The sequence below is a fragment of the Temnothorax nylanderi genome, unplaced genomic scaffold, assembly GCF_030848795.1.
Source record: "Temnothorax nylanderi isolate EJ_2023f unplaced genomic scaffold, tnyl_v1.0 TNYL_tig0052_pilon, whole genome shotgun sequence".
Classification (NCBI taxonomy): domain Eukaryota; kingdom Metazoa; phylum Arthropoda; class Insecta; order Hymenoptera; family Formicidae; genus Temnothorax; species Temnothorax nylanderi.
The window spans coordinates 901,061-916,888 of NW_027249114.1; the positions used below are offsets into that span (position 1 = coordinate 901,061).

The 15,828-nt window shown below is 40.4% G+C and overlaps 4 protein-coding genes across 8 annotated transcripts in view; 2 read left to right on the forward strand and 2 right to left on the reverse strand.

Moving 5' to 3' along the window:
* LOC139772695 (uncharacterized) overlaps positions 1–1,670 on the reverse strand; it is a 182,994-nt gene extending 181,324 nt beyond the window's left edge. The window contains exon 1 of the mRNA XM_071706574.1: positions 319–1,670. The gene's annotated coding sequence lies outside the window, so the exon portion shown is untranslated. The remainder of the gene's footprint in view (positions 1–318) is intronic.
* Positions 1,671–1,961: 291 nt separating this feature from the next.
* On the forward strand, positions 1,962–3,257 carry Rpl32 (large ribosomal subunit protein eL32). 2 transcript variants are annotated; one of them, XM_071706586.1, is made up of 4 exons: positions 1,962–2,082; positions 2,265–2,377; positions 2,624–2,776; positions 3,055–3,257. In XM_071706586.1, the coding sequence occupies exons 2-4, from the start codon at positions 2,285–2,287 to the stop codon at positions 3,211–3,213; spliced, it is 405 nt and encodes a 134-aa protein (XP_071562687.1). In that variant the 5' UTR covers positions 1,962–2,082; positions 2,265–2,284; the 3' UTR covers positions 3,214–3,257. The 2 variants fall into 2 exon arrangements, with proteins under 2 accessions (XP_071562687.1, XP_071562688.1); XM_071706587.1 differs by having other exon boundaries at positions 2,067–2,186.
* A 303-nt stretch (positions 3,258–3,560) lies between these two features.
* On the reverse strand, positions 3,561–10,739 carry Pli (E3 ubiquitin-protein ligase pellino). Of its 4 annotated transcripts, none has more exons than XM_071706552.1 (8): positions 9,837–10,738; positions 7,092–7,283; positions 5,596–5,778; positions 5,283–5,514; positions 4,669–4,875; positions 4,294–4,581; positions 3,881–4,212; positions 3,561–3,756 (listed from the first exon to the last, which is right to left on the reverse strand). In XM_071706552.1, the coding sequence occupies exons 2-8, from the start codon at positions 7,124–7,126 to the stop codon at positions 3,630–3,632; spliced, it is 1,404 nt and encodes a 467-aa protein (XP_071562653.1). In that variant the 5' UTR covers positions 7,127–7,283; positions 9,837–10,738; the 3' UTR covers positions 3,561–3,629. The 4 variants fall into 4 exon arrangements, with proteins under 4 accessions (XP_071562653.1, XP_071562654.1, XP_071562652.1 ...); XM_071706553.1 differs by having other exon boundaries at positions 10,675–10,691; XM_071706551.1 differs by lacking the exon at positions 7,092–7,283 and having other exon boundaries at positions 10,675–10,739.
* Positions 10,740–11,150: 411 nt separating this feature from the next.
* On the forward strand, positions 11,151–15,669 carry Cbp80 (nuclear cap-binding protein subunit 1). The gene is made up of 11 exons (XM_071706531.1): positions 11,151–11,383; positions 12,077–12,545; positions 12,631–13,125; positions 13,210–13,381; positions 13,485–13,690; positions 13,815–13,918; positions 14,169–14,404; positions 14,488–14,666; positions 14,791–15,046; positions 15,191–15,304; positions 15,432–15,669. Exons 1-11 carry the CDS (start codon positions 11,344–11,346, stop codon positions 15,543–15,545), a joined length of 2,385 nt encoding a protein of 794 aa, XP_071562632.1. The 5' UTR covers positions 11,151–11,343; the 3' UTR covers positions 15,546–15,669.
* Positions 15,670–15,828: the final 159 nt, after the last annotated feature.

Below are 15,828 nucleotides of genomic sequence, written 5' to 3' on the forward strand. Positions count from 1 at the left end.
AATTCTTTTTAACAGACAATTCTTATGCCAATTCGAAATACGCAGTGGATGAAAAATTGGCTCGTCGCGCCGCTTTATAATTATTACGAAAATATTTATTTTCCTTTATTATGAAGATTCAGTTTTATAATTATCATAAAAATATATTATTTTTCCTCTAATTAAATGCATTCCCTACATTGTAGGAAATAGAAAAGGGGGAGGGAGAGAGAGAACATTTCAGCTCCACATATTTATTAATCATTATTTCTTCGGCGGCTGCCATGCTTGAAATATCGATATAAAATTGAGGAAAAAATAAAGAACAAAATGACTCACCCTTTTCCTGGCACCTGCTCATCCCGCTCCGACGAGATTCGCGTCTCGTTTGTTTCCGGAAAAATCACCTTCGATGCCACGACACTTCGCGGATATTCATTTCGTTCTGGATTCACGATTCAAGACAAAGGTAGCGAAATTGGCGATCTAGGAAGTCTTTCTTTCCCTCCTTCCTTCCAGAATCCACTTCACTTTTCGAAGAATTACGGTCCACAACCACAGCTCGAATCGAATTTTTACGTTCGTTCGACGAAACACGACGAGTTCTCCCTCGCGAAACCGTCGACGACGCCATTTCGCTCCGATATTCTCACTTTCCGCGTTATTTCCCGCGCGATAACGCGAGTCGCGCAATTTTCAAATTCGTTCGCGAAACCACTCTGGTTTCGGGCGGCCTCGGGTAACTTCGGATCTCGCGATACGAAGTACACTAGTAACTTGGGCTCGTCCAATTTCGAGAGACGAATTTTCGGAGAATTACGCCCGCGACGGACATTGGAGTTCAGATTTAACATTCGCCTGATAGTGGGCGACGAAGCTGTTATTGTCTGAAGCCGATTATTGTCCGATCTCGAACCGATATCCTCACTTTCCGCACTACTTTTCACACGATACACGCGTCGCAACACACTCTTCGAATTCGACCGCGAAACTGTCGGCGCCTGGGCGCCTCGGCCGGCCTCGGGCGGCTTCGGCTCGTCTCGGATCTCGCGATACCAAGTGGACTCCAATTTCGATCGACGAATTTTCGTTCGGAGAATAACGTCGCGACGACCTTTCGAGTTAAGATTTAACACTTGCCTGATGGTGAGCGACGAAGCTGTTATCGTCTGAGACAGTTTATTGTCCGATCTCGTAGCGATATTCACACTGTCCGCACTACTTTTCACACGATACACGCATCGCACGTACTCTTCGAATTCGTCCGCGAAACTGTCAGCGCCTGGGCGCCTCGGCCGGCCTCGGGCGGCTTCGGCTCGTCTCGGATCTCGCGATACCAAGTGGACTAATAACTTGGAGCTCCTCCAATTTCGAGACGAATTTTCGGAGAATGACGCCGAGACGGACTTTCGAGTTGAGATTTAACACTTGCCTGATGGTGAGAGACGGTGCTGTTATCGTCCGAAGCCGTTTATTGCCCGATCTCGCAGAGATATCCTCACTTTCCGTCCTACTTTCCACGCGATACGCGCGTCACACACGCTCTTCGAATTCGTCCGCGAAACGTCTGGCGCTTCGAGCGGCCTCGGGCGACCTCGGCGGGGGGCTTCGGCTATCAGCTACTTACTACACTGGTCAAGTTGGCTACTGTAGTCAAGCTCGCCAACATTCGGCTTTCTTCGATCTTATTGAATGAGCAAAACATAAACTAACTAAACTTTCACATAAATTTCCATTGTAATAAAACGCGCAGATATCGATGGATTTTTCGCTTTGCTTTTTCATTGCTTTATATTCTGAATAAAAATCATTTTTTAGAACAAAATGTATAATTTTTCATTACCTTTATATCTCTTCAATATTTAATTTAATAATTTGTTATTTTAAAGAATACAAATTTTTATTATTTAAGATGATAAAAATATTTAGCGATAATAATTTATTCTTTCGACTAGTCAAATGTTGTCCAAACTCTCGACGAGAAAAGAGCTCTTCTCCAAGCGCTTGTTTCCGCTCTGTATTTCTGTATTCCATGGGAAAGCGAGGGTAATCGTGAATCCTAACCCTAACCTTTCTTTCCCGTTTTCGACATATTAGCGAGCGGTATGTATCACGCGGAAAATCCGTATTTTCCACGATAATCGTCAACGAGACGAGCATAGTACGAAAACTGATTAATTGTTGACGATTTTCTGGAGTGCGAGAATGTAATATTTTTAAGCACGAGGTTTAAACGGAATAACTTATGACCGGAGTGATTTCTATTTCTATCTGTTGTGTTTCAGTGAAACGCTAAACCTTCAAAATGTCCATCCGACCGGTCTATCGACCTAAAATCGTGAAGAAGAGGACGAAGAAGTTCATCAGACATCAGAGTGACAGATATGATAAACTCAAGGTAGGTATATCTCTCGCTTCGTCCCCTCGAATTGCGTATAAACGTGTTTATAAAGTTTGGTTATGCTGCCTACATTGTACAGCATTGTTATATAGCATGTAGTAACTTATACACATTTGATTTCATTTAACATTATATATTTATCTTCCTTATTCAAACTATTACTCCTCTAGAGAGATTGGTCTTTTAGATTAACTAATTATTAACATAAAGAGTATGTATAAAATAGTTGCATACATTTTGCAGCGCAACTGGCGTAAACCAAAAGGTATCGATAATAGAGTCCGCAGGCGTTTCAAGGGTCAATACTTGATGCCCAGCATTGGTTATGGTAGCAACAAGAAAACGCGTCACATGCTACCAACTGGCTTCCGCAAGGTCCTTGTACATAACGTGAAGGTAAATGTTGCTTTTAAAAAGAATCTTTTTAAAAATCAATGAACTTGGGATTTGTATAGACAGAGTGATGATTTAACTTTAGTTCTACTAAGATCTTGAATGTCGACTTTTCTTACAATATGGAAATATGTATTTCAAGAGTTTTTATTATTCAAAATATGTAAATAGCATTACGTGAGTTGGCTACAGTTAGAAAACAAGTACATTATCTTGTGCAGCTGCATATTCTTTATGTATTTCTGGATAAAGTACATGTACAAAAACTGATTCTTTTACAGGAACTGGAAGTTTTAATGATGCAAAATCGCAAGTTCTGTGCAGAGATTGCACATGGGGTTAGCAGTAAGAAAAGGAAAACCATTGTCGAGCGTGCTCAACAACTTTCGATACGCGTAACCAATGCCAGTGCACGTTTACGTTCGGAAGAGAACGAGTAAGCATTACTTTACGTGTATTTTGGAAATAAAATATTAAAAACATATATCTCCTGTCTAGTCTTCTATAATTTCTTAGTGGTATCTTCTCTCTCAACCATTCTATGTTAACATTCTCAAAATTACAAGACCATCGGACTTCTTGCAAATTATATATGACAACAATAAGCTTTTTAACATTGCAAGATTTATTCATTATTAATTAAAATTGACTGTTATATATATTTACCAATTTACTAGTAAATTACATAATCGCGAATAGTTGCGCACAGTATATTACATCATTCTATGATATATAAAAAAAAATGGAAATGTCTGTGGGTATTCAGTATGATCGCTCTCTCTCTCGGTTGAGTTTAATAATCTTATATTTCTTAAGAAGTTATTAATTTCTACATGTAAGATATTATTTTATATTTTCAATCTACATTATCCTGAAAAATTAGTTTTATATATCCTGGCGTCCCCTCGAGCGGTACCGCGCAGAAGGGACAGATCGCGATATAGCCGTTTGTGCCGTGTGGAATGGCTACTTTTTCCCAGTATCTGCAAAACAGAAAAGAACAAACAGCAAATGAGAAAATCGCGGAAAACGGATAACATGTTTGAAGTGTACCTATGTAACTTATTCAAAAGTGTAAAGGATTAGCGATTGACGCGCGTTACTAACTTGACAGTTTTCTCTGTAGCCATATGCCCACAGGGACTAAATGCGTAAGTGGGCGGTCCGCAGTCTACGTAAAAGGCAGGCTCTATTCCCATAGACAATTTGACTACCGCCCCTGCGACAAGGCACATGGGACATCTTCTCGTAACCTTATCCTTTTCCTGGCCCCAATCGTGATGCCCTTGTACATGACCGCATTTAAGGTAAACGTATGGCTGCTGCTGCGTCGAATCCGAAGCTGCTTTGCGTGGTATGACCAAGGTGTTCAAGCCCACAGGACACTGCGGCCTGCCGGCGTTTATAGCGTCAACTAATTCCTCTAGATCCTGTTTCGTCTGTGAGAAAAACGTGCAATCAGCGAATGTAAATTTTGCAATATGACTTTATAAAATCTTTCTAAAAACGTTGGAAATTACCGGAGACTTTGCGAGGCCTTCGGCTGATCGCCAGAGCAAAGTAGCGCCACAGAGGTCGATAAGAGTACCATCTTGCAGAACATTGCTCTCATCTTCCACGACATTACCCTTCTGCTGAGCGCTCCTACTTTCTCTGAGCGAGAAAACTCCGCCACCTACACTAACTTCCCGCCAGAAACCGCATTGGGCCTCACCACCGCAGAACTGGCCCCGCGGATGCATTATCAGGACTCCGTTTGTCGTAAGTCCATCGATCTCGCGATTTTCCTGCCATTTGGTTGCTTTTTCCTGCGTAAGATTGTTGATAAAGTTCCTATTCTTTTGCTAAATTAGATGTACTAAGTCGTACGATCAATCGTAGATTCCGAATCTCACCCCTAAAAAAATGTTCCTCGAACTGTCGAAGCCCGCGGCATAGATCCTGGCGACTCTAGGGTCCGATCGGTCCGCCAGGATTCGACAAGCGAACCTGCTGATGGTGCTTTGGGCGACACGTCCTTCGTTAGCAGGCCCGCCGTCGCCACCGCCCGCACACGTGTCCATCACTACGAAATCGATTGGCGACTCGGACGAACGACCGATCTATCGGACACATGAGATTTAGAATTATACATCACATATGTACAACTACATATGGAGGGGTAAGAGCCATAGTGGTGTAAGTAATTTTTTTAAATATTGACTTGGGTGCATAGATGCAATTTATATATTGTATAAATATCTTAAGCTTTTACTCCTCCATATAATGAACATACTGATATGAGAAGTTAATAAAGAAACTAAGAATAAAGGCTCATGCACAATGAGAGGAATAAGGAACAAGGAATAAAACATAGAGAGAATTTATAGTCGCATATTATTTCAAGACGGTCTTGAAATAAGATGCGACTATGAATTCTCTCTATGTTTAATTCCTTGTTCCTAATTCCTCTCATTATGCATGAATCCTAACTCTGCGAAACCCATAAGATAGAGTATTTCGGGTTTACCTGAAACATGTCCGTTTTTTCATCTTCCGTGTATTCGACAATAACAGCCTGTGTCCTGGAGAGTGTGTACGAAATCGAGTGCTGCTTCGTGTTGAGGATGGCTTGCGAACTGTGGGGCGTTTTAACGATGTAGTGCTTGCTACGTTTAACACCATTTGGCACGGGTCTTTTGTATAATACGAATTTACTTCTCCTCCTTCCCCTATCACCAGGTGGAAGGTAACCATTGTACCTGTGAAAGTCGTCAGGAAGATTCGTTAGTCGATTAACCTTCTGCTTTCTTTCATCCGCTTAATTTGCTGGAAATCCTTACCCAAGTATAACTAGTTCACCGTATTTCACTAATTGTTTGGGCTTTTCATGATGATAACTGTGAGATCGGTGTGGATTGCCATGTGAATGGCTGTGACTGTGTATATTGCGTGGACTGTGAGGTGCACCGACTGTCTCACCTTCTTCCACGAGCAATGGGCTCTCGCTACTACCGCCGTCGGATCTAATGTGAAACATACGGTATAATAAACCGTTCGTACATAAACATAGGGTGATCTTCCACTACCACTTTTTTTAAAAAAGATTCTTATTGACGCTAAATAGATTCTCCGATGAATTCGAAGTCGGTCTCTTTTTTTTTTACAAATAAAAGAATATATTAACCGCAAATATTTTTCGATATTAAGTACTATAGTAATCAAGCATCAAATTAAACCTCTGTTAAAAATTGAAATTAATTGTTGGGAAATGGGTTTATCGTTTATTTGTAGTTTCGAGGCTTAATTTGCTGAGATATTTAATAACTTCATAATTAGAATCTCTTTTATTTAAGTAGTTATGAATTTGTTTCTCTTTTGATTTGTAATACTTATGGCTGAAAGAAATGATGGTAGTGGCATATCACCCTATACAGAATAATGTGACAAATTATTAAGATATATTTGTTAATTCTTTGTAAAACAACTAATTTAACCAAGAACCAATTGCAAAGTGGCACTATAAATCTTATTAAGCCCATGAAGCAGTGAGAGCTCTCATTTTATTAAAATTTTTACAGGAAGGAAAGATAAATCCTTAGAAACAATGCAGTCATAATAGCCCTAGTTAGGAGATCTTAAGAGTAAAATGGAGGATGAATAATCATATAGTACACGTTGCGTTAAAACTGTACAAATTATACTCATTCCCTGAGCGCTTCCCTAATCTTGCATAATTGTAGCTACCACCAAGGAAAAGGAGATATCATTTGGAGATTAAAACAGGATTAATATGTTAATAACGTATGGAAACGTTGAACAGAAGGATGTCTGTAACTGGAAATACTTTCTAGTCCCAAAAAGCAAAAAGATATCAGATATGGGTGAGACTGTACAGCAAAGTTTCAGTATTTTTAAGTATTTTATGCCGAGCGAGGTGACTTAATATTGTTAATATATTCGCATTAAGACCTAAATCGTCAGATGAATGTATTTGGCACGCTTTCTTTTGCATTTTGCATCATTTAGAGATAGCGGCACGGCATTTCGAGTCTGCCGATTTTGCGAGTGAAGGAAGCGCTTGATACATCACCTTGTCACACATATCTGTACAGCCAATCTGTCCCGTTACTTTATTCTCTACAAAGTAATTCTTTACAAAAGAAGCTTATTTTCGTTTTCGCACAAACGTGACGACACGCTTCGTGTGTTTTTCTTTACAAACGGTGCGTTTCTATAAGAAAATCCAAATCGCATCTGAACACAAAGCCGTGATAGAGAAGAATAGTTTTTTGTCGTGGCTTACATTACGTAATATGTAAACCGTAGGCTTACTTACCGCGAAGGGTATGGAATGCGTTTAGTTACTGGCATCCTCCTTTCAGTGGGACTTATAGACTACTACTTCCACACATGGTACTTGAAAGGGTAACTTGGTAAGGACGGGCAGTCTTAAGGATCTTCACGCGGTTGCAGACATATCTGAGCAATTGCATTTGCACGCGGCAAGCTGCGAATTGGTAATTATGATCTGCAATGAGAAACAATTCAATATAAAGATCATAATTAATCGTCAACTCTCTTTTTCTATCTATTCGCCGGGTGAGTTGCGCCCCGGCGCAACTTTTTGCGTAATAAAATTTTCCATATCCGTGGAAAGTGCGCGCCTATAGTCGCGCCCGTCTTTGCCTCGTAACTGTTATTGTTAACAAAGTGAATCTTTGCTTCAGTTCTCTTAGCTCTTGCGTGACACGCTGTCATTCCTACAATTTTAACGTCGGATACGCTTCGACGAGCAGGTCTAGAAATTATGTTAAACTATGGTCTAGAAATTAAGTTAACTTTGGCGCGTCAAAAATTCTCGATTGACATTTCTCTCATTTATTTCTAATCGGATCTTTTATACGACGATACGAATCGTACCGGGTATTCCTACCGAATCATCCTCAAATTTTCTCTATAGACGCCTACACACAAATGGGCTATTACGACTGCTGTTTACGATAACTTACAATAGTTAATACACGTTTACGCGTGTTACGAAAATTCTACGCAATACATAGCTTTATCTTAAAATAAAGTTTTGTAATAATTTGTGAAATGAAGAATGTCAAGCACATAACACATACAATCAGAGCATGCGGCTAAAAATGCACCAGAAAAGCCCGTTTAGAAACTTCCTCTTCGACAGATCTGAGGCACATCGATTGCACACATAAGATAACACAAAACACCAACTGCTTTGCAATAACGTTTACAATTTTTCAACAAGATAATCATTAATCCGAGCATTAATCCTATTTTAATTGATTCGACTAGTTTACAAAATAGCGATTTTATGGAAGTTGTTCATTTTTTTAATGCGTTGTTCTGTATTATTCGCGACGGAGGTTCAATGGTGCTGTTCAGAGAGTAGAGTCATGTCTCTCGCGAGGTAATCAACAACTTTCGGTTTCAACAATAGCGGACAATTAGCGGCCGCGTGCGAGTCATCGCGAAGAATGAGTGTCAGCAGATATTCTCCACGATCAAAATACGCTTATCGCGCGCGGGATAAACACACGTTCTTTCGCAACCACTTGGACCAGTGCCGTACCAAGTTACATTGATGACCTAAAAAGATTTACATTTCGTCCATCATACTCGCGCAATCACGAATAAAGCGATTCTCGCCGATAGTTGCGCTGTCCCCGAGTTTTCGACAAGATTCCCTCACGATTCCCTTTATCACCGAACAAGATCGGTAATTTTATCGAGTTCGAACCTACGTGCGATAGATAAAAACGATTTGGTGTTGTTCGGTATACGGGCGCCACTTTTAAAATAAATATATATATATCTTTGTACCTTTTAAAGGTAAAGAATCGTGCCTCCAGTTTTTGTCGAAATGGAATTAATTTACTTTTTCCAACATAGGAGCTTAAATTGTATAATGATATAAAGAGTCTTATGTCCATTATTACTAATTCCTAAGATACAATATTTAGAAAAAATCGTATTAGAAATTTTCATAGAAAAAAATAAAACTTTAAACCTCGTTTTCCCTAAATTTATAATAATGGAAATCCAAGTTGAGAGAGACGGGCTAAATATAATAACGATTCTCTACTTCTAAGGTACAGATATATAAAACAGTAAATTTAATTGCCATTACTCCAACAAATAGTGTAAATAATCGATGTACTTAAAAAAAAAAGAAGTGGCGTCCGTATAATGAACAGGTACCAACAATTTTTTTTTATTTTCGAGGCTCGCGAGATTCTATCTCGAGCATTCGGATCGGAAATTGAACCCGCCGGAACTACGGCGGTTCTCGTTTGTCTTACTGACGAATGTTGCGCCTCTCAGCTCTCCTAAATCTCCCAAAACGGAGCAAAGTAAGTACGGACCGCTCTCGCGGAAGAGGAGAAAAGCAAGGTCGCGACGAGGAAGAGAGGAGTGTGCAACGAGCGTGACCGAGGACTTTCAAAATATTAGGCGAGCTGGCGGAACCGTTCGCGGGCACCTGCGCTCGCGGGAGGAGCCCCTCCGCGATGATCGCGCGGACAAAAGACACAGATGAACGGGGGGCGGAGAGGGAGGAGGAAAAGCGATCACATGCACCGAGCCGATATCACTGCACCAGTCTCCGCGTCTGCGAGAGATAACGTTCCCGCGACGCGACAGGGAGATCTCTGCGCGTCCTGTGTGTTTGGTAAATATCCGACGCACACAGGCGCACGTCGGTGCGCGTGTGTGCGTGTGTACACACGCATATTTGCACGTACGCCGAACGACGCAGTATCGTATCGGTTGCAGACAGGAAAATCGCAAACGGTGCACTGCGGCACGTCGATCGGCGACACGATTTGTCTCGTGCAGTGCTATCGACCGCGCGCGGGGAGGAGGGTGTATCTCCCTCCCCCTCACTCCTCGTTCTCTCTCTCTTTCGCTCTCTTTCTTTCTCTCTCTCTCTCTCTCTCTCTCTCTCTCTCTCTCTCTCTCTCTCTCTCTCTCTCTCTCTCTCTCTCTCTCACACACGCTCTCTATCTCATTCTTTCAGTTTCGGGAAGACTACGAGGGATTAAATGGCAGATCGTTTTACCGTATCACCATCGTGGCACGCTCCGCATTCGAGCACGACTTCGCTGCGACGAGCACGTTTAAAGAATGTCCTTCTCCGATCGAGCGAGCGTCCGATCTCTTTGGGAGACGCGGCGGCACACTCTTCCACCTTGCCGCCCCCCCTTTACTTTCCCGAGGAGTCGTCCTCCGAATAATGACGATATGTATAATGACGTTGATGGAGCGCGCGCCGCCCCACGGGCTTCTCACTCTTCCGTCTTCCTCGGATCGTCGCGATCCATCGTGTTTACCAGGAGCGACGGCGACGGTCCTCGGGTGGAACGGCGATACCCCATGATCGCGGCGCGTGTTACGCGGGTGTCATATCGATCACGCCAAACGCCGAATTCCGTCTCTCTCGCTTCTTCCGCGGCGTTGTTTCACCTTTCCCACCCCCCCCGGGAGTTCGATCGTCGCTCTCGTTATACGCGGAACACGTTTGTTTTGTACGCTTGTCGCGCGACGATACGACGACGAGGACGACGACGGCGGCGACGGGGTCGCGGGATGGTTGACGGTGGCTGCGCCTCCGCGGAGCGCGCGACACAGGCACGCACCCACGCACCCACGCACGCGGAGTACAATACAACACAACACAAACGCGACGCGACGCGACGCGACGCGACGCGACACACGCACGTATAGACTGGTGTAGACACGCAACTTCCGACTCCGGATAGTCCGACGACGTGTGCCGAGCGTACGCGCGGCGAATCGCGGAGATGGAATTGGCTCTGAGTCGCGCGCGCACGGACAGGATCGCGAAACGCGTCGCTCGGTTCCTCGCGGAAGGGTGTCGAGCGAGAAAATCGGATTACCGCGATCCAAACTCGTCCGATGCGTCCGTGTCCAATGCGAGAGACGCCATGTTGCTGCGATCAGATAGATCGGAGCATTCGGAGCGCGTCGCGCGATTGGTCGATCCTCTTCCGGCGCGTGCTTCAGGCGGCGCAGCCAGCTGGCGCGGCGGCGCGAATTCGCCCGAGCGAACCTTGGTCGGAGTTCACAGTCCGATCTTATATTTATGTCCATTTCTACCAATATACGATTAATTTTAATCTCTGTTTAACTTACTTTTTATCCTTTTCTAATTCTTAAAACTAGAAAAAGATAAAAAAATTAAACAGAGATTAAAGTTGCCTATGACCAGACTTAAGACGAGTTCACAGTTTGCTCGTAACAGGCAACGTCCGACGTCCAATGGGAGAGTCCGCTTCCTGGGGACTTTGATCAGCGATTACTTTTTCCCCTGGAATTTTTGCTCCTGGAAAATGGCTTTTTTGTTGAACGCGATCGTCAATCCGTCAATGGCGTCATGCCCTCCTCATCTTTATCGTCTCGATGCTCGATTGTCTGTTCGGCGTAACGGGGTTAGAATTGGATGCGTGTGAAATTTCGCGATTACTCCGAATTGAAGAAAGCGCGACAAGTGCGAGAGTAACGATCGCGAGTACGACTTTCGAGAGCCGTCGGCTGTATCGCGAAAAATGAGCCGTAGAAGACCACACGAGGAAGATGATGGCTATGGTGAGCGAGGTTCAAAGTTATCGCCGTCCTCCGGACGCCGCGATTCACCGATTATTTGTGACGTTCAAGTAGAAAGCTGCATTAATATGAACGTCTCTTATTTTCATATCGTCTTTTTTAAAATCCGATTCAAGTTCAATTACTTGACGATGTCTGTACTTTTTATTTCTGAAACATGTGTAAGCGTGCGCGTTTACACACATACACATATATATGGAGGGGTAAAAACCACAGTGGTGTAAGTCAAATTTTTAAAAATATTTTCTCGTGTGCATAGATGCAATTTATATATTGTACAGATTGCATCTATGCACACGAGAAAATATTTTTATAAATTTGAGTCACACCACTGTGGTTTTTACCCCTCCATATATATATATATACACCTTTTTTAGAAGTACAGAAAGCAAAAAAAGTTTTTAGTATTAGATTTTTAATCTATCATGTAAGATACATATTTTTTAAATATATCTTATATGTGTATTCTAAAAAATTTGGAAAATACAAAATTGGAAAAAAGTGTTAAAAAAGTAGTACTTTAATGTCTCTGTTGAAATAATATTTAAATAATGTTTAAATATTACAAATTTAATTTGCTTATTATAAAAATCTTTATCAATACAATGCTTGTACAAATAAACCTTTATACTTATTACATTTATAAAATTACATATATGTTTATTCTTTTCTTAGATCGAGTATATAAGAAACGCAGGAGGGTTTCGGAGAATCAAGAGATTGAAGATCGTCTTGAATCTCTCATCCTCCGCGTTGGAGAGAAGTCAACGTCATCTCTGGAAAGTAACTTAGAAGGTTTGGCTTCCGTATTGGAAGCCGACCTGGGTTTATTTCGTAGCAAGATTCTTCGGATTTTGACGGACTGCGCTATTAAGATGCCAGAAAAATGCACGATTTACACCACTCTCGTCGGGCTATTGAACGCGAAAAATTTTAATTTTGGTGGAGAATTTGTTGATTATATGGTGAAAAATTTCAAAGATTCTTTAAAAGCGTGCAAATGGGATGTGGCTAGGTATTCTCTTAGATTTCTAGCTGATTTGGTAAATTGCCATGTTTTATCATGCGGATCGTTGATGCAGTTGTTTGACAATATGCTGGATGCTGCGAACGAGGATGGAGTACCGCAAGTGAGACGTGATTGGTATGTGAGAAACCTTTATCTATATGGAGTTTGTTGTATGAATTACGTAAATTAAAATTTATTAATTATATGTAATAATTTACAGGTATGTTTATGCCGTTCTATCGACGCTGCCGTGGGTTGGCCGAGAGTTATATGAGAAAAAGGAACAAGAATTAGATCATCTAATGGTTACGATAGAGATATTTTTGAATAAACGAAGCAAGAAACATCAGCCAGCGTTGAGAGTATGGTCGAGTGACACGCCTCATCCGCAGGAAGAGTATTTAGATTGCTTGTGGGCGCAAGTTCGCAAACTGAGGCAGGATAATTGGGCCGAGAAGCATATTCCACGCCCCTATCTGGCATTTGATTCGATTCTGTGTGAAGCGTTGCAACATAATTTACCACCTTTGATACCGCCTCCACACCATGAATCTTATTCCTATCCGTTGCCCACCGTCGTCTTTCGTATGTTCGATTATACGGATTGTCCTGCTGAAGGGCCATTATTACCAGGAAGTCACGCCATTGAGCGATTCCTGATAGAAGAGCACTTGCGACAGATCATCAATAATTATTATTTTGAGAGAAAGGATTGGTAATATATATTGAAAAAAATTATAACTGTTGCTATCGCTATTCCAAATTGCATGTAATAATATTAATTATTTTTATTTCACAGTGCTGCACAACTACTGAACTTCCCGTTCAAAGCCAAAATCCCTTTAGACTATTGTATTGTTGAAGTGATATTCGGTGAATTGTTTAGACTGCCCACTCCAAAACATTTAGAGATCAGTTATGGGTCAATTTTGATCGAACTCTGCAAATTGCAGCCTTCAACCATGCCACAGGTATTAACAATATAAATTACACGTTTGAAAATTTAATACCGTATATTTATATAATTGTAGTAGAGTACGATAGAAATAACATTTAAATTGTATTACTATGTAGGTACTAGCGCAAGCCACAGAGATTCTGTTTCGTCGTATAGACAGTATGGCGGCTACTGCCTTCGATCGTTTTGTCTGGTGGTTTGCGTACCATTTGAGCAATTTCCAATTCCGTTGGTCGTGGGAAGATTGGGATTCTTGCTTGCAACGTGATGTAGAACATCCAAGACCAAAATTTATACGAGAGGTCTTGCTTAAAGCTTTGAGGTCAGTATTTTGTATAAGTCTATTTTTTACTATGTGTGTGTATACATATATTTAGATAGATTAATCTATCTCCAATTATTAAAATAAGAAAATGAAATAACGTACAAAACTTTCACATTTTTAGATTGTCATATTATCAAAGGATTCGGGATATGATGCCAGACTCGTACGTAGACTTGATTCCAGCAGTTCCCGAGCCCGTCTACAAATATTCATCTGAAGGTGCCAGTAAGTATATAGTGTAATAGAATTTTAATATTACTGCTTTGCGACTTAACGAGATATATGTGCTATAACTTTGTTTTGATATTTTGATATAAGAGGATGTAATATCTATTATTTTTAATCACGATTAAGTATGGATGAAAACTTCTTTTATTTGAATCATTAATATAAGACATAGCAAAGCTATTGAACAAAAAATATTCATAACATTATTAATATGTAACAGTATCAATACATTATCAAACTATTTCAGGTTCACTCCCTGGTACATCAGCAGCACATGAATTGGTGGTTTCTATAAGACGTAAATGCACGCCGGAAGAAGCATTAAATGTATTAAATACATTACCTGGTCCCAGAGAAAACGAAGAGACGAATAATTACAATCCGTTAAAAATCGACGTCTTTGTACAAACTTTACTGAACCTTGGTTCGAAAAGTTTCAGTCATAGTTTTGCGGCTATAGTAAAGTTTCATTATGTTTTCAAGGTAAATGAACGTTACAATTTGCTGTACAATTTGGATGCATATACATGTGTGCTCCTCACATTATGAATATTTCTCGAACACAGGTGCTCGCTGAAACGGAAGAAGCGCAGATATGTATATTAAGAAACATGTACGCGTTGTGGAAGAATCATTACCAAATGATGGTAGTGCTAACAGACAAGTTTTTAAAAACTGGTATTATTGAATGTAGCGCTATCGCCAACTGGATATTTTCCAAAGAGATGGCATCTGAGTTTACAAAGTTCGTTTTACTGCTGTTTTGCATCTTGATAAAATATTTAATTTATTCATTTTATTTCAAAATATCAACACAATTCCCGGTACATATTGGAGAGAATAGTAACATAAGAAATTTTCATTTCCAGATTATATATTTGGGAAATACTGCACTTGACAATACGTAAAATGAACAAGCATGTGACGAAATTGAGTACGGAATTGACGGAGGCGAGGGAGAAACTGAGAAGAGCGGAAAGTAGGTCAGGTTCCTCTTCGGACGAGGAGGATACTAATAAAGAGAGAAATAGGGAGAGACCATCGGAGGATGTGGTAGAACGAATGGAGGAAAAGTTGGAAGCTGCGCAAGCAGATCAGAAAAATTTATTCCTCATTATATTTCAGGTATAAAAAAGAGCATATCACTTGTATTAAAAGTAAATCCACGAATGTCATTTTTTTTCCTTGATATAAAAGAATTTCTAAAATTGTTTTATGTAAGACTTTTATATGACATTGTAAGCAATATATTAATTTCTTCTTTTTTAGCGTTTTATAATGATCCTGTCGGAACATTTAGTGCGCTGCGACACAGATGGAATTGACTATAACACGCATTGGTATAGATGGACTGTAGGAAGATTGCAACAAGTTTTCTTATCTGTGAGTTATAAATTGATTATTATTATTATGTAATAATATTCAATACTTACGCGGAAAAACAAATAAAAAAATATATATATATAATTTTTGTCTGTCGTAATTGGAGGATGTTTATTCTACTTTACAGCATCAAGAGCAAGTACAAAAGTATTCTTCGACGCTGGAAACTTTACTTTTCACTCCAGACTTGGATCCTCATATTTTGGACGTGTTTCATCAATTTGTTTCTCTACGAGCATAAAATAAGATATACATATATAAATAATGTATTTATATCAGAGTACGTTTATAAGTTAGTAAGCTAAGCTACATAAAAGTATATTTAAGTTAATAAGCTAAGTTACAATAAAGTACATTTTAGAGTTTTTATTTGTGTCGTCTCTCATCTGATACTGTCCTCGTCCTGACACTGCCAATTTTTAAGAGTTAAAATTTTGCGGACCTTGAGAACTTCGGAATTCTAACATACTTTTAAATTATATCGATATTTCGACGCGTCGAGAGAATCGCAGTCGTTTCGTATC

Bases quoted from the DNA above. Each gene is read 5' to 3' on its own strand.
- Pli (XM_071706551.1), bottom strand. From the start codon at position 10,724: ATGGCGTCTCTCGCATTGGACACGGACGCATCGGACGAGTTTGGATCG. The intron at 5,779-10,674 runs GTAATCCGATTT...GTTTCACATTAG, and splicing joins TCGGACGAGTTTGGATCGCG to ATCCGACGGCGGTAGTAGCG. The intron at 4,582-4,668 runs GTGAGATTCGGA...AATCTTACGCAG, and splicing joins CGAGGAACATTTTTTTAGGG to GAAAAAGCAACCAAATGGCA.
- Cbp80 (XM_071706531.1), top strand. From the start codon at position 11,344: ATGAGCCGTAGAAGACCACACGAGGAAGATGATGGCTATG. The intron at 13,382-13,484 runs GTATTAACAATA...ATTACTATGTAG, and splicing joins AGCCTTCAACCATGCCACAG to GTACTAGCGCAAGCCACAGA. The intron at 14,667-14,790 runs GTTCGTTTTACT...TTTCATTTCCAG, and splicing joins ATGGCATCTGAGTTTACAAA to ATTATATATTTGGGAAATAC.
- Rpl32 (XM_071706586.1), top strand. From the start codon at position 2,285: ATGTCCATCCGACCGGTCTATCGACCTAAAATCGTGAAGAAGAGGACG. The intron at 2,378-2,623 runs GTAGGTATATCT...TACATTTTGCAG, and splicing joins ACAGATATGATAAACTCAAG to CGCAACTGGCGTAAACCAAA. The intron at 2,777-3,054 runs GTAAATGTTGCT...ATTCTTTTACAG, and splicing joins TCCTTGTACATAACGTGAAG to GAACTGGAAGTTTTAATGAT.